The sequence below is a fragment of the Gekko japonicus genome, unplaced genomic scaffold (assembly GCF_001447785.1).
Source record: "Gekko japonicus isolate JY-2015 unplaced genomic scaffold, Gekko_japonicus_V1.1 scaffold835, whole genome shotgun sequence".
Taxonomy (NCBI): Eukaryota; Metazoa; Chordata; class Lepidosauria; order Squamata; family Gekkonidae; genus Gekko; species Gekko japonicus.
Genome location: NW_015175997.1, coordinates 480193 through 504724, shown reverse-complemented (window position 1 = coordinate 504724; position 24532 = coordinate 480193). Strand labels below are relative to the sequence as shown.

The 24532-nt window shown below is 40.1% G+C and overlaps 1 protein-coding gene across 2 annotated transcripts in view; it reads right to left on the bottom strand.

Moving 5' to 3' along the window:
* The window catches only part of MADD (MAP kinase activating death domain), a 95001-nt gene that overhangs the window by 47163 nt on the left and 23306 nt on the right, over window positions 1–24532 (bottom strand). For both annotated transcript variants that reach the window (XM_015426408.1, XM_015426407.1), the window contains exons 14-18: window positions 22326–22427; window positions 19352–19454; window positions 12988–13174; window positions 12605–12755; window positions 6032–6238 (exon numbers count right to left, since the gene is read on the bottom strand). In XM_015426408.1, coding sequence (XP_015281894.1) covers window positions 6032–6238; window positions 12605–12755; window positions 12988–13174; window positions 19352–19454; window positions 22326–22427 — 750 coding nt within the window. The remainder of the gene's footprint in view (window positions 1–6031; window positions 6239–12604; window positions 12756–12987; window positions 13175–19351; window positions 19455–22325; window positions 22428–24532) is intronic.

Sequence of the window (24532 nt, the reverse complement as noted above, 5' to 3'; positions counted from 1 at the left end):
CATTAAATATGGTAAACTAGGAATTGGGAGGTATGAGTGTAACTGTGTGTGGCAGTGGTATCACTAGATAGCACCAGCACCAGAAAAAGAGAGAAAAAGTGGAAGCAAAAGAGGAAAAAAGGGAAAAGTAATATATATGATGCACATGAATAAACAACTACTGGTGTGCATTTTGGGATGACCAGATTAGATTACTCATGAATGGTGAAGCCATTAAGAAAAATGTTCAGCTCATCCCAATGGTACTATATACCTGCACATACATATTTTAAAGAGAGAATGTGTTAAAAGATTATTTTAATAAATCGATAGTGGTTTTAGAACATTAACTTCACTATTTTAACAATATCTCCAACATATTAGCATAGCATGTAGATACCTCCTCATAATGATGCTAGGAGTGCTTTTTTGAAAGTAAGCAAAGAAATTAAATTTTAAAATCCACAAGGTTTTAAAAAATTCCTTTAATGAGTCAAAAACAGTGACTACACTAACTGGAATAATCTATAGATCAATGTCCTAATCACAGATTTAAAATGTACAGTTCTATATGATTGACTGTGATTCAGCTTAGCACTGTGAATGGGACATTCACTGCTCATGGCACTGCTGCAAACCAAACTGTAGGCACAGGGAAGGCAAGCAGTCAATTTCTTCAAGATGTTTGCACATATAATCAACTAAAAATATACTTTCATTAAATATCATTCAAAATATCAGCTGGGTCAATCAGTAAATTGATCACACACAAAAAAACCTCCAACAACAAGTACGTGGCCAGTCTAAGCCAAAAGTCCATGTTCATACATGAAACAAAACCTAGCTTCAAAATGAAAATAACCTAACAATTCACAAAGGATACCAGACTTGAATTACTGTATCTGAAGACATAATTATTCAGCTATGTAATTAAGTTACACTGGAATCTATGGGAGCATACTGAGTTTCTGTGCATTCACTGGTTGAATTTTATTGCAGAATGGAATCTACATCTGCATGTTCAAAACATTCTGTTATTGGAATGTGGGAAACTTGTTCAAAGTATGCTCTACTTCACCTTTCTCAGTATGTTTGATAATATACACTTTCTAAAAACTGGAATTACAGAACTGAGAACTCCCCAGAAAATCACATAGTGCAATCTTCAATTGTAAGACAATCTATGGCATACCTGAAGCATTCTTGATTTATGCCTTTCTTTTAAAAGAAGTATCCTGTAAAAGAACCTACCACCAGGACTAAATAAATCCAGTCAAATTTACTGTATGTATCAATTAGACATTTTTGGCTGCTTCCACATGGAGCTTTTTCTCCACCTTCTGTTCCAAATTGGAACAGGCTTGGAATGTTTTTCAGAACTTCCACATGAGATCACATTGCAATCATTCTGTTTCTATGTTTTCTCTGTCCTCAAATATGCTCTTTCCCAAACCTGGCTTTCCTCTGATCTTTGTGGAAAGATCATAGTTCAACTGTGCTCGCATATCACCTGGACTGAATGGTATATATTTTCCTGCCCCACAAAGGCCCCATCCACACTGGTGACTTTTTCCTGCAGTTAGCCCTCAACAGGCAGTATTTTGCCAGCATTTTTTCCTGCCATATCACTAGACAGCATTTTGGAGGATTTTTCAACAACTGACAAAGGGAGCTTTGAATCTCGAAAATTTATACTCAGAAAATCTTGCCGGTCTCTAAGGTACTGCTGGGCTCAGATCTAGCTCTTCTACTCCGATCAATATGGCTACCCAGCTTAAAAAACTGATAACTTATACAGTGCCAACACGAACTATTAGTATCTATCTAGTTAACAGAACTGTTATAACGCAATAGAGTATATGTAAATAACAGGGCAGGCAACTTACTAAAGCAGCTTTGGCAACCATGCCCTGAGAGCCAATGTGGATGGAGTTGCTGTGGACCACATGTGAAAAAAATGGGAGACAAAGGAAAGTGTGCAGAAAACTCTCATATATGGAAGCTCCATCATCAACACACCTGCCTCTGCATTTCTAGCAGCGATGAAAGCAACATGGAGAATCCTCACTATGTGGAAGCAGCCTTGGTTAAAAACTACTAGCCCAATGAGAGTTATCCTGTCTACAGAAACGTAACCATATCTGCTTTCACAATATTTATTAATGCATGAAAGCAGGGATCATTTCCTGCAGGAGCACATAGGAGCGGAGTTCCGGCAGTAAGGAGCCCAGGGGTGGGCACATGCAACAAGCCCCGCCCCCTGCTCCCAGCAGCCCTTGGGCCACGAGGAGCAAGAAGCAGCCAGGAAAGTTGCAGAGTCCCGCCCCGGCCCGTCTTCAGGTACAAGGTCTCCCTCCTCTGTGAGGGCAGATCTGCGTGTTCCCCCCCATAGCTAGCAATCCAAAACAGTCCAGTGGAGCCTGAGCGGTGGGTGTTGCCTTCTGAAACACTTCCGGTGATGTCAGGGGGTGTGACATGTGCTAATGAGTTATGCTAATGAGTTATGCTAATGAGCTCCTGCACCTCTTCTTCTATGAAATGACCCCTGCATGAAAGTATGTGCAACTCAGAGGTCATAAAGAGGCTTGCCACCTTTTTGATTTTAAAAAACCCACTCAAATACATTAACAAGGAATGGGCACAAACATCATCAAAGATCACTCACAGTAACATCTGCAAGATTTGACCAAGTATTTAGTGGCATCCTATTGGACAAAATACTCATTACACACTGTAGATGAGTGTAAGGAAAAGCTGATATTCACTATCCTTAGCAAAGTGCATGTGAGATGAGGCACTCTGGAGAAGAAATGGGGGTAAAGAAAATATTTAACCTTACCCTGCTAGCCCGTTTTCCTCTGAAATTCTCTTCCCAAATTACTTGACTCTACCAGTACTAAAGCTGCAGTGTAATGCGCCATATGCCCCATATCTCTGCCAAATCTACCAACACATCATCTTTTTAACCTCTATTTGGCACATAATACATGCTTCTATGGAAAAAATATACTTTGGGGCATATGAGCAACTAATTTTTATGGCCACTGACAAATGAGAAAACAAACTGCAGAACCTTGAAGCAGGCCTTCACTGGCTTGCTATCCAAGGAACAAAGTGCCCAGAAAAATTATACTGTTGGCCATGCCTCCCATCATCAGTTAACAATAAATACATGTTTCATTATGCTACCTCATCCATAGTAACTAATTGTTGCTGTTAATAATGTTGGACCATTCACTTGGAATGTGAACATCACACTTGACATCATCTATTGCTGGAGAAATATAGGACAAAACCTCTCCACACAGAACACTCCTTGATGCAAACAGACAGCTGAGGCCTTCAGAGGCTCCTAAAAGTAACCTGGCCTAAATCTATTTCAGATTCAGTGATAAGGAGGCTCTGAAGCTTGGATAGAGGAATCAGTAGATTTTTCTCCTCTCCTGGTTGGAAGAGTTGTTCAGTGTAACCCAGCACTAGATTTCTTTAAGAAATAGTGACCTCCTTGGTCTGCCCTATGTTGCATGTGGCATGGGTGCTCAAAGGCTTGGGGGAGTTGGCAGTTATGGGGAGGCTTGGGAAGTGTCAGGTTTCTGTGCTTAAGTTATCATATCCTTACTCGATTTTTCCAAAGCTTTTTGCTTTGTCACTTCCTGGTGCTTGTTCCACAATTCTACTCAAGATGCAATGCAAGCAGGAGAGAAAGACAGAAAAAGTGTCAGCGGCTGATCAAAGATGCAGAAATGGAAAACAAAACAAAATTAAGCCACCCAACCCTGAACTGCCAAAGCAGAGATTAATGATAACTTGTATATGAAAACTTATTTCTTCAGTTAGATCAGCAGTAGAGAGCTGTAATCTTCAATTGTTAGATTTCAAGAATACTACTAATGTACAATTAAGTTGGCTGAGGAGAAAAAACTGCTCCAAGACTCACCTGATCTCATCTGACTTCATAAAAGTGACAGATTAAGAGACACACTGTCAGATTCTTTTTATCTCCAGCATTTTAAGTTTATCAGTAATTAGCCACACAAAAATTAAATACATATATATAACTAAGAACAATATGCTGCATTCAAATTGCAAGAGAAAAGGCTTTGTTTCTAATTTTATAAAATATTGATGCCTCACACCAAAAAAGCTATATTTAAAGATAATTTTAATTTTGGCCTTGGTTCCTACTTTTCTAGCCTTGCATATGTTGAATATCAAGTTATGTTAATCAGGACAAAATGAATACAAAATTTCACCTCACATTACATTTCCATATACAACAGAGGCTTTTAGGGCTCTCTACAAAAAGGACACAACTCTATAAGATGAAAATGCAGCCCCTCACTAAACCCCAAAGCACTATCTGTGGGTTTAGACAAAATGCAACAAGGGAGATCCATGATCAGGGTCTTCCTGACCCCCCTGAGGCTGCTTTGAAAATGAAGCAAGTGGTACAGAGGGAAGGGGATATTTAACTCTTTCTTCCTGTGCCACTTTACAGAGAACTCAGGTTGTGTACGGGATTCCCATACTCTGTTCCTGTGAAACAGGAACACATGAGTTGCAGGTTCACCTCAATTCCTCCATGTGTGGTGCCCAGTTTGGATTGTGACTGCAGCACGTGTGGAGAAGGGGCTTCAGCCTCCCCCAGACACACCCTTTTCCTGACCTGAAATGGTTGGGAGGGGGCCTTTTTGGGGGGGTTCATAGGTGTACGTGTGGGTTTCCCAGCAGGCCAAATATCATACCCACAGGATTATTGATGGTATGGAAAACAGCACATGGTGGAAGGCTTAAAATGCTTCCCTCCACAGTCACAATCCAAACAGGGCACAGAGCACATGGGAACTAAGGAGAACATGCCCCTGATATGAGACCTACAGAGAACATAGTGTGGGGACAATATCAGAAGGAAGGAAGGAAGGAGCATTCATTCTTGTGCTGAAAAACTTCAGTCATTCCAGGTGGTGGCCTGGTGGCCCAATAGCATTCTCAAATAAGAATGCAAGACTTTCCAGTATGAACACTGCAGGTCATGCCCTCTTCCCACCTTCTAAGGCGGAAGCTGGGAATGCTATAAGGAAGACATGAAACTCTGCTCTTACCAGATCAGAGCAGAAAAAGAAGGAAAACATTGCCAAAGATTATTTTACCGATCTGCAACAGAAGCAGGACATGGGAAACTGCAGATAGAAACAGGATCAGAAATTGGTGCAGAAACTGTTTGCAAAGGAAATAAGGGGATCATGAGCTATAAATTGTACTAATAAATGACTGAGGTTTCTGCAATGATACTAAAGAGCTAAACACAGCTTTTCTAGAAAAACTCTCCATACTTTATTTAAAGGACAATGAATACTGGGCAAGAGATGGGAAAGATGGTTGCTGGCTAGCACGTTGGCTTTACCAACTATGGTATTAGCAATATTGACTGAACCAAATGTTCACAATAGTGACAACCATACACAAACCTACAAACAAGGGGTTTTTCCCCCCTTAGTAACTCCAATTGTAATTATGGCTAAACATATAATTACAGCTCTGTTCCTTTCTATACCTGTAGGAAAAGATGGCAGGCAAAGACCAACCCTACCTCTACTGTAATTCTATATACACTTACTTTGGCATAAGTCCCAATAAGATCTGCAGAAGGGTCAAGGTGTAAGAGATTTTCCTCTCAATGATAATTAGTTCTTTGTCCAAACACTCCTAAGAAACTATGTTCCAGATACAGATTACCAATTTTGTTTGTACTAATCCCTGCCCACTTTGAGTACTACTAACATACTGGATTCCAGCATCTTACTGCCATCTCCATCACACAATTCCAAAAAGTATACTGAAGTGTTAGAAATAGGAATAAAAAATGGGGAAAAGTTAGGCTCAGTTAATATGTCTCCAAGATGCGAGAAGAGCATGTCTTTGCAGTCCAGGTGAAAGTGAAGCGCATTACAGTAGCAATGAAAGAAAAATGTTTAAATGGGGAGGATGCAAGTAGATTCTAATGCCAGTGCACAACCATTTCCCTGCATTCCACATATACATAAATACACACCAATAGAAGCTACAAAATTTTCCTCCTTTAGACTCCTTGTGTCAAACTCCCTCGGCCCTTTCCCTGCAGGACTTGGTGCCCTTGGCAAGAGCTGGGGAACTGGCAGCTGCACCTTGGGTTTCGGCTCCACCCTCACGACTAAAATAGGGTCCTTGCCAACCGGAGTGATTGCTCCATCTGTTGGGCTTCGTTTCCTTTTCTCTGGTTCTTTAAAAGAAAGGAGAAGATAAGTAGAGCTCCCCAAAAAAATCCCCCCGAAAAAATGGAAAGGAGAAGAAATTCAGAAAGAATGAGAATTGGACAGTTGGTGTTGTTAGTTTACAGATAAGGAAACAGTACTCACATTTAGATATCATGCCAACAGATCAGAAGACAGGGTCCATGGAAAAAACTACTGGTTACTATTTACAGAAACCCTTTACCCCCACCCCTTCCTCAAGGCACTGACGATCCTAGAGGACATGTTCTTATAATTTATCCAGCCTTCATCAAAGCACTGACCAAATGGGGAAAGAACACTATGAATTCTAGAAAAACCACTTAAATTGATTGGTAGCATGTTCAAGAACAAACAGAAAGAATTATGTCACCCAACACGTAATTAACTTTCACTGTCACAGAACTAGGTGATGGCCACCAGCTGAGATTACTACTTTTAAAAGTTAGACATATTTATAGAAGATAGCCATTCATAGCCCTATTAACCATAACAGCTAAATTGAATCCATATACTTCTGAATATTAGGTACTGGGCATGTGCACATGAGGGGAAGGGGAGAAGGGGTCTATGGCCTTCATGCCCTGTTTGCAGGTGTCAGACATCTGACAGATCACAGTTGGAAGTAGGATGCTGCAGCTGTTTTTAATGTTCTCATATTTCATCATCACACCTCTTCAAGTAAATGTTTATGCAAATTCAATCAAATAATGGAACTATATCACTACTAAAGGAGCAAGCTAGCAATATAAAGATTTATTTTGTATGCTATTTCTAGTGGAGATTAAAACTGTCTTTCTCCAAAAAAGATTCACTTTTTAAAAAGGAGTTTACCAAAAGGAAGCCAGAATTCTTTTTTTTTTAATTCTCTTTAAAAAACGATCTCTGCCCATTTAGCTCACTTGGAAAAAAATATATACCATCTCATGCTTTAGAACATTGTTCAAAGCAATAAATTATTAGCGTTTGCCCACCAACCAACAACAGATGTAGGCTTGGTTTCTATATCTTCTGCTGATTCCATCCACTGCTAGATCATACCTCCAGTGCATGTGTGTTTGTGAAACCATTCCTTAATTCCTTTATCATACATGAGTTGCAAACTTTCCTGTGGCTGCTATGAAGCAATACACTCAAGTGCTGTAGGTGATTAGATTTCAAAACAGACTACACTTCCATATTCTCAAGAACCTTATTACTCAGATTAAATTATTCAACTATATAAACTATAGTACAATTAAGCCAGCTCTGGTATGTTACCAAAGATGCTAACTTACATAAAACTTGTTTGAAAGTCCAGCACTAATTTAACATGTTTAACTCAAATTATATAGCTTAGGGGTAAAAGAACTTAAAACAGATTGGTAACTTCGTTCTGATCCAAGCCTAAAATGCTTTGTAAACTTAGAAAAGCTTCAGCACACTTGACAGTATCCAGCCATGTGTGGACAGACGTTTTCCTATGTTCCTCCCTCCCAATCCTCTGAAAGGTAAATCTGCAAGCTCCATTCAGAAAAACTGTCATGAAGGTTGGCAGGTTGGTCTGCGGAACCGACAGGATGATGGAATTGATCCCTTCTGCATTTGTGGAAGAAGAAAGGAGAATGATTTCATCCCACCTATCTTTCCTCAGTCCATCCCCAACCATCCTTTGGGCTACTGTTCCATAGATTTGATTTGATTTATTAAATTTCTACCCCACCCACCTGGCCGAGGCCAGTTTAGAGGTCCCATGACCCTGGGAATGACCTTTACAGGGGTCAGAAAGTGCTTCAGAAATGGAGAGGAACTTGGGGAAATTCCATCTTCTGTGGAGGAAGGGCAGGATGCTGCCCTCTCTCTTTCAGAGATACTTATTTGCATCTGACTGTAAATGAACTAGTAATATTCAAATACTGAAGCACCGTGTACAATAAATTGAAACAAACAATTAAATTAGGCTGCAATCACAAGCACCAGTAGATCTGACATAGGCGCGAATGCCCAACAGATCTAAAGGGTGCGATCAGACAGCAACATCTGGAAAGCGTCCCGCAGTCGTTGGCAACACGTGCTGCTCCGCTGCAGAAGTGGAGTAAAAAGACACCAGAGAAAATCCATTAGTAAACGGATTGTGACGGGCCACAAACAAACTTTCCCCTGTCTGATTGTGCAAGCAAGCATGCATGCTGTCAGGATGGTCTGATCAGGCCATCCCGGCTCAGTGCCATTTCCCCCCTTCTTCGCAGTGTGCACATCATTGCATACTCCCTAGGGGGCCCTCGGTGCGGAGGTGCGATTCCGCATTTATGCACATGGGAAACAAATGGCAAAAGAAACGATTCACCCGCAGTTGCATCTGATCACACTGTGACGGGCTGCACCCGCAGCTACAAAGGGAGATGTGATCTTGCAACTCTGGGTCGAATTACTCCAGAGGGAATAGCCTCAATTCCCCTCCGCTTCAACTGGCGCGTGTGACCGCAGCCTTATATAAGCAATATTTGTATTATGTCAATTGTTGTAATAATAGATGGTTTTGTAATAATAGATGTTTTTTTAATAATAGATGTATCAGAAGCCAAGTTCCTAATGACAAAATGTTCTTCCTTAGATAGATTGCATTTACACCAGCTATTACAGTGATTCTCTAATGCTTCCAACCTTTTTAACACCAGCCTTTCAAAGACTGCTATTGCTGGTTCAAAAACATTAGGCATAAAACCTTACATAAAGGATACCAAGGATTTGATAGTAAAAGTGGAAAATCTTACAGTTCCTTCCAATTCTATCCTAGCTACTATATAGTGTTACTGCATTATATACTAATATTACCCACGATGAAGGACTCATAGTTTTGGGAAACATCCTGGAAGTGCATCTGTAAAGGAAACAGCCACTCACTTTCTTATAGACTTAAGTTTGGAGAAAAATTATTTTAGATTTGGAGACCAATTTTACTACCAGGTGAGGGGAGTTGCCATGGGGAGCCCAATGGCCCCAAGTTTGGCTAACTTATTCATGATGTCATGGGAGGAGAAAAACATTTTTGATCCTGGGGTTAATCCATTTTTGATAACATATTTTATTACAAAAGGTTTATTGATAATATATTAATGGTGTTTATAGACAGTTCCAAATTTTCACTATTTATAAATTGGATTAACTCAGTACATCCCACAATTAAGTTTTCTGGCAAACACCACTTTAAGACCATTAGCTTTCTAGACACGACCATTACCAAAGACCCTTTAGGTAAACTCAGTTTTAAGACCTTTCACAAACCTACAGATAAGAATTCTTATCTCAATTATAGATTTTTTTTCATTCTCAGCATCTGAGAAACAACATCCCTTATGGGCAAGTTTTGTGTTTGAAAAGAAACTCCACGTTTTCTGAGGATTATGCAAAGGATGCTAAAGTTTTGTCTCAACAGTTTACCAGGAATGATTATCCCACTAGGATAGTGCACCAGGCAACACTTAGAGCACAGACTCAAAACCGTGTTTGCTAGCAGATAAACAACAGAGTTCTATATCACGTGTTCAGTGTGCCTTTCAGTATACCCTGCTAGCTTGTCCTATTAGAAACATTATTTTATTTACAAGTACTGGCACGTCCTAGCTGAAATACCGGGCTGCTCAGAGAAACTCTTTGTTGGCTTTCGCAGAACCAGAAACCTGGGTAATTCTTTAGAAAGATGCGACTTTCAATGTTCACCTAAGACTTTACCCCCAGTTCCTGGACATATCAGATGAGGGACAGGGTGTTTAGCGTGCCCATTACCTTTGGAGATGTACTGAAGTATTTCAGCATTCTAAAGGGCTAAAGGTAAAGGTAAAGGTTTCCCTTGCTCAAAAGCCAGTCAAATCCAACTCTATGGGGCACTCATCTCTGTTTCCAAGCTGAAGAGCCAGGCGCACGGAACCTTCCCACCGAAGCAGTACCTATTTATCTACTTGCAATTTCTTGCTTTCGAACTACTAGGTTGGCAGGAGCTGGGGCCAGAGACGGGAGCTCACTCCATCACATGGCACTAGGGTCTCAAACTGCCGAACTACAGACCTTCTGGTCTGCAGCTCAGCGTTCTAACCTCTGAGCCACCGCGGCCCCTTCTAAAGGGCTAGGATCTTGTAAACTGTCAAATTTTAGTAACTGCAATTCCCAAAACACTGTCCATTGTATAATATGCAAATATAATTTATTATACATAGTACTACACCTGCCAAGGTCCATATACTTGAACACATTTCCAGAATTAGGAATAATGTGCAAGATGCACCGATGGTGAGCCATTTTAAGCAAATGGCTCACTCTCCTGAAGATTTTCAGTTTGTGGTTTTATTTCAATACCGGGCACATTCATATAATATTAACAATATTTCACATTCATTATTACATAAGGAAGCCTGTTTCATTCATAAATTTCAGATGATTTCCCCGGATGGCTTAAATCTTTCATTAGCTCTAACCTTATTCATCTAATTATCTCCCATGACAGACTTGAAACTGACATTTAAATTGAACTGCAATTATGTGTGGCTGCCTTAAAACGAGTAATTCACTTTGGGTGTTTAGGAGAATCTAGCCACCTGTGAATCTCTGTAGGCTGTCACCACGTTCTGAAACTCTTATGGCAATTCCCTCTTTCAACTAAACGGTTAATAACTATGAGAGAAAGTGATTGGGTGTTCCTCTTTCTTTTGGGGGGTTTTCTCTGCAATAGTATTAGGAAAATATCAGTTCTGTTTGTTTCCACAGTTCTAAGTCTTGAGAAATACAGAGCTATTTTGGGACTCACACCACACTTCCAAAAATTCTAACTGACAAGAATATCTTGTTACTTTACGAGGCTTTGTAATAATTTTAATTGTTTGTAACACATCGTATGTAGTGTGGTACATTGTTCATCACATATGAAATATTTTGTAAGTGTTTCTGTTTTTTTATACTATGTCCATTATGATTTCATAGACAATTGAAGCTGTATGACCTGACAAAGGCACACAGAAATGGGATTCTTCTTACTGGCCCCCTGTAGTCTTGCAAGCTTCGTGTTGTTAACCTGACATTTGTTTACAATTCTTTGAAGTATTAAGCTCTTGAAAGATTGTGTGTGTGTTTAGTTTTGTTCATATCATTTAAGTTTGTGAAAGTATTGTACTTATACAACAACTGACACAATATAAATATTGCTTATATAATTTACATATTTATTTTAATTTATCATACATGGTGCTTTAGTATTTGAATACTGCCTTCTACACCATGGTCCTTCCATTGTGTAAATGAATTAGTGTCAGACATGTCTAGGTTGGGCCTAAGCCCTATGCATGTTGAGTGTACCATAAGTGGCTTCACATTTTTTTTCACACCAAGATTTTGTAACAGTTTCCATGTCCAAGTCAAATGGTTTAAAAATAAAATAAAATTCAGAGCATCTTTTAAGTAGGAATTAAAGAAACTGCTTTCTGAATGGGGAGCATAAATGGAATATTATTAATTTCATGTTTTCCATTAGAAAATAGGTATCTGTTCAATTACCACTCTATTTTGACATATTATAGATCTTAGTTATATGAAAACAATTGGAATTGCTTATACTTTGCATCTGAAAAAACAATGTATTTAATTGAACTGACTAAAATGAAAGCACTATTCTTATACCTGTGAGTTTTAGCCTAGACCCACTTATTCATAGGATCCCCTCTGTTTGATATGCTCCACTGAAACAGCTTTGCTAGGCTCAGCTGTAAAGCGATAAAAATGACAATGGCCTCTAACTGAGCATTCACTGTCGTGGGCCCTACCTGGTAGAATAGCCTTCCAGATGAAGTCAGGAGGCTCCCTTACTTCTATAATTTGACTGAATGTATAAAACAGAACTGTTCAAAAGGGCATTTATGAAGAGAACAGTGATCTGAAAAAACAAAATTCTACAGGAAGGCCATTTTCTCTAATGGTAATAATTGCCTTTGAAATTTTAGGAAGTTTTCTTTCCCCCTCCTTTGTATTATATTGTTCATTGGATATGTTACACTGCTTTTGTTTCATTGTTCTCTATGGGATATATTATATTGCTTTTATTTCAATGTTCCTTAATTGTACGAACCAGTTTTATTGCATCATTCATTGTATCGTATTGATCTTTACTGCATTTATTTGTAATCCATCTGCACTCTCAAAGAGAAAGGCAGATGATTAGTGATATAAATTCACACAGAACACAAAACTACAAAAACCTAAACTACGACATTGGATGCACTCATTGGATGCACTAGACAACCAAGCAAGATTCAGCGAAACAAAAGTGGGGCTTTCTCCAAAATTTATTTTCCTTTTTTAACATGATCCATTAATGGTTTGAATTCTCTTACCTTTGTTATAGTAGTGAGTATAAGCTATCTCCAGTAGGCCAAAGACACTGGCCATGCCCCCAAGTCCAGCATTTGCATATGACTGCTCAAGGCTTGACACAGTACATTTCAGCAAGTCCAACATCCCTTTATAAACCTTGCGGTTGATTTCCTACAATAAAAACCCTCACAGTGGTGAGGGTGCTTCATTAATTAAAAGCTTGTTTCAGTTAATTAACTGTCCATTTTAAAAGCCACAATTCCCTTGCATTCTAATCAATTGTCTGCAGCAGGCAGCTACATTTTCTGTAACTGCTAAAGAAGAAATTCAAGATATTTTCAGAATTCCTTCAATTAATCAACTCTGCAGAAATGCGTTAGCCCGAGTAAGACAGAGAACTGACCACATCCGGGACAACATCCTGTCGTGCATCCTCCTCTGACTGGATGGTACGATTGAGCTTGCTTAATACGAAGACACGGAGTTGTTCACTCTCCAACAGACGTCGGACTCTCTTCATGTTCAGCCAACCAACTCCTTGCCCATCTAGGACATTATGCACCACCTCTTTTAAGAACTGCTGGTTCTCACTACAAGATGGAGATAAACAGAGTACAGAATGGAAGAGTAAGATTCCTGAAAACTGAATTTGAAGTCATGGGGCTGGGTCCTATCAGCTGTTCCACTGGTGCAATAAGGGGGAACTCTCCCAGCTTCCTTCTGCATTGCAGTCCTGCCTCATGTGGCTTTTTTGTACACACATGTCCTAAGATCTCCAGTATAGCCTTTGCAGGGTTTAAAAGGAAACTGCTTGTGCCAATGGAAAAACCTGGTGGAATACAACCCAACTCTGAGATGCTTTCATAGATTCTCCCTCTTAATTATATTAGCACACCACAAATATATCTGTGTTCATGCTATGGCAGCCTTGATAACACACTGCAATACTATACATGATCATAATTTATAATTTAGAATCATAGAATCACAGAGTTGGAAGGGGCCATACAGACCATCTAATCCAACCCCCTGCTCAGTGCAGGATCAGCCTATTTATTTATTATATTTATTTATTTGTTTAATTTATATAGCCTAGAGCATCCCTGACAAGTGCGTAAAGACTGCCAGGGAGTGGGAGTTCACTACCTCCCTAGGCAGCTGATTTCACCTTTGCACAACTCTTACTGTAAAAAAGTTTTTCCTAATATCCAAAAAAAATCTGGACACACACGACCCAATCAGTTGAACAAGTACAAAGCCAACAGTAATGATAGTCTGACCCACAATCAAACAGTCATAAGACTTATAAAGAATGCTGTTTATGTATTGCAATCTAAAGCACTATAACATGATACACAACGTCGTCTCCGGATTACATAACAACGTTTCAAAAAAATGAATCTTCTTCAGGAGATATTATAGTGGTGCCAAAGCTCTCAGTTTCATAAATGTTAGACAACAAGTCTTAAGAATATTAAATTCAGATAGGACGCTGATCTCAATTAACATACAGGCTCAAAATATGTTTCTACTGGATCACTAATATCCAGCCAGTACCATCCCGCCCTTAATTTAAACCCATTACTGCGAGTCCTATCCTCTGCTGCCAACAGGAACAGCTCCCTGCCCTCCTATAAGTGACAGCTCTTTAGATACTTAGAGAGAGCAATCATGTCTCTCTTCAACCTCCTCTTCTCCAGACTGATCATTCCCAAGTCCCTCAGCCTTTCCTCATAGGGCTTGGTCTCCAGGCCCCCAATCATTCTCATCACTCTCGTCTGCATGCACTCCATTTTGTCCACATCCTTTTTGAAGTGAGGCCTCCAGAATATGCCAGGTGCGGCCTGACCAATGCAGTGTACAGCGGGACTGTGACATCCTGAGATTTGGATGTTATTCCTCTGTTGATACACCTCAAAATCACATTAGCCTTTTTTGTCACCACATAACACTGGCTACTCATATTAAACTTATGGTCATCCGTACCCCCAAGATCTTGTTCACAGACACTGCTATTCAGAAGTGTATCCCCCATCCAGTAGGCGTGTTCCTCATTTTTGTTACCCAGATGTAGAACTTGAGTAACTTCATGTTACTCAAATGAAGTATTGATGATACTAGCTTAGAAGCGATTGCAAATATTTCAAAGGATACACTAATTTAAAATAATCTCAGTAAACTGAAAAACTGATCTGACCCCCCAACTATATTTTAGCAAGGAAGTGTTACACACAAACAAGAGCCACATACATAAACGGAAGAGACAAACAGACATCACTGAGAAAGTTTTGTGGATAAGGGTGCATAATAAATGAAAGACAAGTTGACAGTGTGATGCTGGGTTACAAAAGACTCTTTTATCAGAAGAACATTAGTTTCAAAACTTTTGAAGCCAATGGTACAGCACTCCTGAGCAATGGTAAAATCTCATTTGAAGTACTGAGAATTATGAACCAATTATAACTGAGAATAATTCATATGACAGCAGTGGTGAAGATAATGGAAAAGACTGAAAACATTATGTTTAGCCAAGAAAATAAAAGATTAAAATGAGGAGATAACAGCTTTCAATTATTTCATAGGATGTCAGAAAGGCAGATTATAACTATTGTTTGCATAATCCTCCAAGGGTAGGACAAAAAGCAATGGTTTTTTTTTAATAACTTTATTTTTAATAATAATTTTATAACTTTATAACTAACAACATTCAATACAATACAAAATCAACATATTTGGCAGGTAACTCAAAAGCAATGGTTTTAAAGTACAAGATAAATACATTTGGATTAAATATATGGAGATGGGAAACGTAAACAGAATTCACTAAGAGATTAGGATGAATGATGCTCTGGTAATTCCACATATCAGCCACATGGGGGGTTAGTAACAGTTTTGGAGGGAGGTTGTATTGGACAGATGAGGAGAAAATCGAGATCACAGCCACAGCATTATGGGGGCGGCTGAGTTTAACCCTCTCCCTTTTCCCTTCCTCAGTCAGCAAAACAGACAGCAGGGGCTTTGTAGGGATGCAACTGAAGTCAGGAAAACCACACAAGGGTTTAAACACTCGCCGCTCCCTGCTCTACTGCTGTTAAGCCTGGTGGGGGGAGATCACAGGAGATCCATCACAGATTTCCTAACGTCTGGTTTAGTTTGGCACTTTTTATTTATTTTATAGTCTGCCTTTCTTACTTGGACTCAAGGTGGATTACCTAGAGAGAGTCAATATGATCAATGGATGGGACTTTCACTACACAATGCAATAAGATTAGGGTTGTATAACCAAACAGGTCTAAAAACAGAACTGAAGTAAATTACAAGTATTAACAATAAACATTAAAATATGCAACATTCCATAGAAGGATCCTAGTTGCAACAAGCTGTACAACAGTAGTAAAGACCAAAGTCCCTAATAATTTTTCTAGGAAACTTTGTGAATCATTCAGTGCAGTGCAGTGCCTGCACAGAAAAGCCCTCTTGAATAATTCAGTGTTGCATAGTTTGAGGAAAGCCAGGAGTGCGAGCCTTCCTGACATTCCCAAGTGGGCCGTTCCACAAGGTGGGGGCCACAACAGAGAAGGCACATATATGGGCAGTTGCTGATTTTGCCCATTTGTAGGTTGGCACCTGTAGAAGACATTGCTCCAATGGGCAAATCTGTCATGGTGGAGCATGGGGGAGATGTGGTCTCACAGATATGAGGGTCCAAAACCATGAAGGGCTTTGTATGTGATAGCTAATATCTTAAGCTGTGCCTGGTAACTGATGGGCAGACAGTGAAATGCCTGCAGGATTGGAATAATATGAGTCCCCCATCTAGCTCCTGATAATAGCCAAGCTGCAGAATTCTGCACCAGCTGGAGTTTCCAACTTGCTTTTGAGGGGAGACAAATATACAGTGCATTGCAGTAGTCTAGTCTCATTGCTACCGGGACCAGTGTTCCCTCTAAGCTGAGTTAGTGTGAGCTAGCCCACAGATTTTTAGCCTCCAGCTCACACATTTTTGTCTTAGCTCAGGAAGGATGGCTCCAGAGCAAACTAACTTATGCAGTAGCCAGATTGCTCGCTCACAACTTTAATGCCAGTAGCTCACAAAATAGAATTTTTGCTCACAAGACTCCACAGCTGAGAGGGAACATTGACCAGGGGGCCAGATCAGCCATATCTAGGTAAGGGGCCATTTTTCAAGCTAGGCTGAGTTGGAAGAAAATCTTTTTTGCAACTGCATTAACTTGCTTCTTCAGCAATAATGTTGGGCCCAGTACAACCCTGAGACTCTTAACTGGGTGGGCAAGGCTCAGCTGAATTCCATCAAAAGTGGGGAGCACAATGTCCTTCAAGGTCTCTGCCTTCCAAACCAGCATTACCTCTGTCTTTTCATAGCTTAGTTTCAATTTGTTCACTCTTAACCAATTTACCACAGCAGCCAGAAAGTTATTTAGGACCTCCACTGTATCACCAGGTGACTTAGATAAGGCTATATAGAGCTGGGTAATGTTGGCATATTGATGACATCCAGCCCCAAAGCTATGAATTATTTGTCCTAAGGGCTCTACATTTTGATTGAAAAACATAGGGGATAGGATTGCACCCTGTGGAACTCCACTGGATAGGTTCCACACTGACGACAACCAGTCTCCCACAGCAACCCTTTGAGTCCAATCTGTGAGGAATGATTTGAACCAATTTAGCATGCATCCCCTGATACCTACTTCTGCCTCCAAGCACATTAACAAGATGGTATGATATACTGTATTAAAAGCTGCAGAGAAGGCCAACAAGAGCAACAAGGAGGCATGGCCTTTGTCTACAGACAGAGGTCATCAAGTAAAGCTAACAGAGTCGTCTCTGTCCCACAGCCCAGCCTGAAGCCAGACAGAAAACGGTCTAGAGCAGATGAGTTATCCAGTCCAGTAGGAGTCATGAACCATGGGCGAATCATTTTTACCAGACCCCTCTTGTGTGGGGTGTTGGAGCCACATTTACCTTGGCTTTAAGTTGGTAGTGGTCAGAACACACTTCAGGTCAAATCTCTAACCCCAAAACGACTTCCAGTTTTGGCGACTCACTGGCAGGTGCACTCCATCATACTCTGATGAGAGCGGCCCATAACCGCGGTGGACAGGAGGGGTCCTGGACAATTCCGGGGGGGGGCAGAGCCCTCGAAGGGGGCTCGTAGCCTGGGGCACGGGGGGTGCCTCTTCCAAGGTGATGGCCAAGGAATTGAGGCTCCTCTCTGCCTCGATAGGTCCCGCCGCCGCGAGACCAGTAATGGAGGTAGAGGCGCATGCCAGACCGAGCGAGCAAGTGATCCAGCGCTCAGAGGCTTTCCCTATCTTTGGAAGTGACGTGAGTGTGCATCTTCTTAAAACTAACCAAGTGCTCAAGCGGATAATCGCCCCCAAACCCCAAGTCGATGTAGCAGAGGAGGGAGGAGTTAATCTCACCCCTGAAAAAGTTACTGTGAGAGCGAATACGAGGGGCAGAGAGACGGTTTTGATTGAAAAACATTAATCCAGCCGAGTAGCGTGCGGAACAGTAGAAAGTGTATGAATTAACAGACTTTCAGAGACTTAAAATAACTTATTCTTTCTGTGTAAACAATGATGCAACGGGCTGATAAAATGGCGCCTAAGAAGGGACCTTCTTCAGGAACTGCCAGCTCAGTGACGCCGGCCTCCAGACCCGAAGTAACCACCAACTTCCCTAACATGTTAGCTATAGCACTACACCCTCTGCTGGCCCAGATGACTAATCTCAACAATAATTTTGATGCTCTCCAGAAGCAATTGAAAGAAACCAGCATAAGAACAGAAGAAACAATTAAAATGTTGAAAAAAGTTGATGCTAAGACAAATGTGATAAATCAGAGACTGGAGGTCGTAGAAAATGAGAGGACCTCTGATAAAGGACAGTTGCTACAGCTACAAATGGAAAAATCATCATATGTCCTGAGATTTCAGGGTATCCCAGAGCAAAAAGGGGAGAACTTGAAGGAGATTTTAAGCAAAGCTTTGGCTCCAGTGGCAGATCTTAAAGAAGAATCTCTACAAAACGACATGGATATGGTGTATCAAACATATTCAGACTTCATTAAGAAAAATAAACTGCCTGGCGAAGTATTTGTTAAGTTCTCCAAAAGGTCAACAAGGGACACAATACTGAAAGTGACTAATAGGATAACCCTAAAAATCAAAGGCGAAGAAACGAGAGTTCTAAAAGACATTCCATCTGAGATAAGAAAAAAGAGGAAACAAAAATCTGACATCTATTTTACAGAAAAATTCCACCCCCTACAGATGGATAACACCAGAAAGACTTATCTTCAACTACAAAGAGAAAAAAGAAAACATTGGCTCTGTTACAAAAGCAAAGGCATTTTTGGAACAGCATCAAGCAACAGCGAAAGAAAAAGGGAAAGCAGTGGATAATAACACAACGGAGGCAGACCGCGAACATGGATCAGGAAGCAGCGGCATCAGGGGACCCCCTTGAATATTGTATAATTGCTTAATTCGCACCCTTCCCTTTAGTTCTAACATGAAATGGTTAAGATATCTGTATACTCTCAATGTCTCAATAAACTTTACTTCTTTGAAAGAAAGCTGTTGGGAACTGATTGCTGCAGGAGTCTGACACAGGGTATGTGTACTGTTTGGGGGATCTAAACACAGTTCTCATTACCTTCTACAGGAACTAAACAGGGGTTTTAAAGAACAGTCAAGCACATATTCATCTTTTGCAAAGAAGGCATTTTGTACACTTACCTGGAATTACTAGTCCGTCCTTGTGGTGAAGGAGATTCCCTCTTCACAGTGGGACTGTGCTTTATAACAGAAGATTTCTGGTCCACAAGAGCTCTTCTGTTTCCTGCTTGTGAGAGGAGATAGGATAAGAGTGTAGTCACTGAAATGGGTATCTAAGTCCATGGATGGCACCAATGAGAGACACAAGAATTAACTAACACTCTAATTAAAGGACATACAGAGAAACTTGAAAAAGCAGCAGCATATTTTGTATTATTGCATCATACATCGGCAGAAAACAGTAATGGGAATGAAGTAGACACAAAAGAGAAGATGGTAACAAGAGCAGAAGGTGAAAGGCAGGAAGCTTGGCTGCTCTGCATGCATTTCTGCCACAAGAACCATCTTCTGATTAGACACTATATGGAAAAGCATAATGTGTTATGGGAGAATGAATAATAGAAATTATGTGATACTGGTTACCAGTGAGAAGTTGCCCAAAAAGACAGGCACAAAGATGCTTGCTGGGAGCTGGTATGTCATGCATATCTCATGATGCAAGGAACCCACCTTCATTGCTTACTGGCCCAACTTCAGTAATAATCTCCATTATAGTATTTAGCCCAAATACTGGTACACAAAATAAACAATTAGTAGTGTATAGTAAAATCACCACCATCTCTAAATATTTAGAAATGAGTTTGTTGCTTTCTTCCTCCTCCCAGCCCACTCTCTCAAAAAGAAATTCTGAATTAAGCTAAGCAATGTATTTCTTAGGCTGGTTCAGATAGCAGCTTCCCCTTGGAATAAATCAGAAGTGGCAAGTGGCAATGTAATTTAAGAAAGAAATTCCAACTGGGCATTGGAGATGGAAGAAGAGATGTTTCAGGTCTCATTTTAGTTTGACCCACCTGCACCAACTCAGCTTGTGATGCAGCTTGCATGACCAGTGACTAGCAGAAGAGTGTCCACTGTCCCTGTGTGGTTTGTGGCTATACAGGATATGTGCTAAATCAGCATGTCTAAGATTCAGTAAGTCCAGAAGCACACTTTGAAACAAATGGTTGGTCTTTGTGGCTTCCATCTACAAAACCCTAAGTATTATCACTCTAAAGGGAATCATAGATATTTATCTGTTTTCTCCCCATGGAACTATTGTTTCTAGGGATCCTTGAGGGAAGTCATGCCAAATAAAACTAGCATAAGACTGTTTCACATTTGCAGCAGACATATCCCTAACTGAAGAAGGAAGGTTATTTGAAGGCTCCGAAGGCTCCTCTGGATCCCATTGAAAACAAAACCCTTGCGAATTACTACTATATATTTTCTTGCATCAGCAATGCAAATAAAAAATTCTTTCCCCTCAGAATATACAAAGGTAAATAAGCCAAAACCATAAGGAAGAACTGGAAAAGGTGATGAAATGATGGCATAATGGAGTTATAATGTGGAACAATTCTCTACCTGTTTCATATCTCAAAGACAACAAGAACATCAATAATCATTTAGTACACAAGAGTCTACCATCAGATCATCTCCAAAAACAATGTTTAAGAGAAGCACCAGCTAAGCCTTATATGAAAGACACAGAAAAACTGACGAGAAGGAAACATTGTGCGTGCACTGTACTTTAGAAACTCGCAGAGGACACATGGAATAGAAGTTGTCAAGAAATGAGAAGAAACTGCAGAGGATGAGACACAAAACACAGAAAATGGCAAAACCCATCACTGTTTTCTTCCAATGTGTGTTATCAATAGCATGTTTTAACTAGCAAAAGATCTCTGCACAAATAAATATGGGAACATGAACAAATGGAAATATCCCCAGAGAGAGATCATGCAGAGTCTTCAAAACTAATCACATTTCTTCTCAGTTTTAGTTTTACACAAATACACACACACAAACACCCAGGAAAAATTTATTCTACCCAAAGCAAAGTCCAAGGCAGCAACACAAAACCAACTTTTGGCCTTTTAGTAATAAAGGTCAAAGGTTAGCAAGACATCATACCAACCTTCATCCACATCCCTTCCCACTTCCAGATTAAAGTAATCTTTATGATGAAAATGGAGAGGGGGAAAAATAAATAAAATCAACTCAATAAAAAAGAAAAATAGTATATTCTAATTATATAAGAACTGAAAAAAGCAAAACAAAACTTTTTTCTGGTTGCGCAACTGAAATGTTTCAATACAAAAGGAATGATAAACTTTAGTCTCTTCTTCATCAACAACAATCACTAAAACTAAGCTCTAGTACAAATAAACTAGTTTGACATGACAATACCTGAGGCCTCCATTTAGAATTCTTCAAGGGTGATGGAATTGTTCTAATGTAAGCTAACTTCGATGGCTCTGAAGGGAAAAACTATCAATACCGCCTCTCAAGTAATTTTTTTTTCCAACTAGCAACATTATGTTATATGTGAGGACAGTTTAAATGCCATGGCTGCACACACAAGCCCTGTCCCATAGCAGTGCTCCATGTGGCAAGCATAACATTGTAGAGCTCCTATTAGCAGGATCTTCACATTTGCAGACAGCACCTGCACACCCAGACCACCACTGACAGTTCTGCAGTTCTGGCACAAAGACTAGAGTAAGGCACACAATAAGGAGATTTTAAACACTATATGGCAGCCATGTTGTCTGCTGCAAAGGGAAGAGCTTTTCAGCAGCCTTCTCACAAAGGCAATAAAGTCCACATCAGTCCAAAAGATTAAGAATTTATAACCATTTCACACTTGGAGAATACATTCCCACTTAAGTGCATTTCTTACAGCCTGTGTATTACAGTGAAAGGAAGCAAAACAATGCCCCTCCCTAAAGTCATAAGTAGTGACTTGAAAAAAATCAATGCACTACCCCCAAAGGAGTGTATGTTTCTAGACTGCCCTGTCCCCCAAAATGCCTTGGGGCAGAGGATGTTTCTTTGACTGCTTGGCAATCAAAGAGATTCTGAAGGCAGTTAACAGGCAAGGAAAAATTGTTACCTTTCAGACTAGGAAATGGAGTGTTTTTGTCTCTCCCAGCTTTGGTTGGAAGTGCTAAATTGGACAGGCTAAAGCTTGTGCTGTGGTTCTTGTATAGGCTACCTATAACAGAAAGAAAATATATCAAGTGACCTAATTACCCCGTTACCTCATTCTGCGATTCACTTTGTTGCTTATACCTGAAAGACTTTCTGTCCTCAGTAGTAAAGCTGGCTCTCTGCTAGGGATCAAACAGATCTTTGCTGCCTGTTTCCTCTGTGTAGTGACACTTGTATTTCTTAGTGGCCTCCCATCCAAATACTGACCAGGGCCAACCCTGTCTAGCTAGAGAGGTCTGAAGAGCTGGGCTATCCAGGTCAGGGTGCTTCCTCATTAGTGCATCAAGATTCTCAAGAGACACTTAGACATGACAGTGGGTAAGGGTGAGAAACTGGGTAAAAAATAGGATATGCAACTGACCTGTGCTTCCTGTTCTCTGTTTCTCCATCTTATTTGAAAACCAGTCCTGCACATTTCCCCAGGGAGGAGATATGCAAGCTTCCACTATGGAAATGGCTTATACATTAGTTCTCCTGCTGGGAAGATTCTACAAGATAATTTTCAAATGAGACTGTGGGAAATGCATGGAACAGGAAGCAAAAACTTTCTCATACCCAGCACATTGTCATATTCAAAGTGGTTTTTAATAGAGGAGGAAAGGAACTGCTTCATAGATAATAAACTGTGGCCACACAAAACAAAGATGCCACTTTTGTAAGTGGTGCAGATATTCACAACAGAACTGGGGTGCCCAACCTGTTTCTTCCTCAAAGGCCTTCTTAATTGTTCTCATATTAGACTTAACAGAGATTGTTCATTATTTGAACAAAGGATTAAAATTAGTCACAACATTGCCTAAATGCCTTCTATTTGTGGTGTCAGTGTGAGATGGCAAAACATTCTCCTGTGCAAATATATGATCTTCCCAATCCTTTGGCTGAAGAAATGCAATCCACTAATCACTGAAATTTATTTACAGCCTAGATTTCCATCCAGTGGATCCACAAAATGATTATAATAAATTTCATTAAAAGTACAGCATTCAATAAACTATTAAAATATGTCCCCAAAGTCGTACATAATAGCAAGCCAAGAGTTTATTCCCTTGAAAGAACATCTTATTCTGTTTTGCAGAAACAGAAGGCAGCTAGTCACAGAGGCCTCAGCGGGATTCCACAATCAGAACATCTTCACCAAAAAAGGCTCTACTACTGGCAGATGCTAACATCACCTTAGCAGGGCCCCAACAGAAGATCTTATAAAGGATGTGGTGCTCTTTAAAGTACCCTGGTCCCAATCTACATAGAACTTCAAAAGACTTTATACCAGGACATACAGATGCATCTTATATGAAGTTTATTATGCTAGCAAGGGACATATTATGAGTCTAAAAGCAAAATGTAAATGCCAGGTGTCACCAAGTATGCAGCATTCAATTAGCACTGAATAAGGACAGGTCAAAAACAACTCCAAAACAACTTTTCTGCCTAGCTTTTCTTGGGCCCTGGGTAGCAACAAATATTATGCCCTTGCACCACTCTCTCTTTGAATTACCACATTTCCAGTTTGTCATTTCAAGATCCATGGCCCTATGTTAGTATTTACCAAACTCAGCACTTTCCTTCTAGGACAAGTCTCCTTCCCTTGCTATTGCAAAAGCTGAAGTTAGGGCAACAATACATCTAAGCAACAGTCTGATTAGTATCTCGCAATGAAGTCACTTGGAGTAAAATTCTTCATTTTTCTTACACAAATGAATTGGAAGATGAAACCTATGAGAAAAAGTTGAAGGAACTGGATATGTTTTGCCTGAAAAAAGACCACAAAGTGACAGAATTGCACTCTTCAAATACTGAGGCACTGTCACATACAAAAGGCAAAGACTTCTTTGCTGTTCCAGCAGACAAGACTAGATCTAGGATCAATTTCCAAGATAGTAGATTTCAGCTGAGCTTGAGGAGAAATTTCCAAAAGGTAAAAGTAGCTTGACAACAAAACCAAATATATAGGGCAGTAGTGGGCTCGCTGGAGATGTTCAGGTAGAGGCTGGACAGCTTAGCTTTGGATTTCTTGCACTGAGCAGGACAGGATGACTTATAAGGACTCTTCCAACTCTATAATTCTGGGAGGTTTTTATGTTGTTCTCTTCCCACTTCCCCCAACTGCTG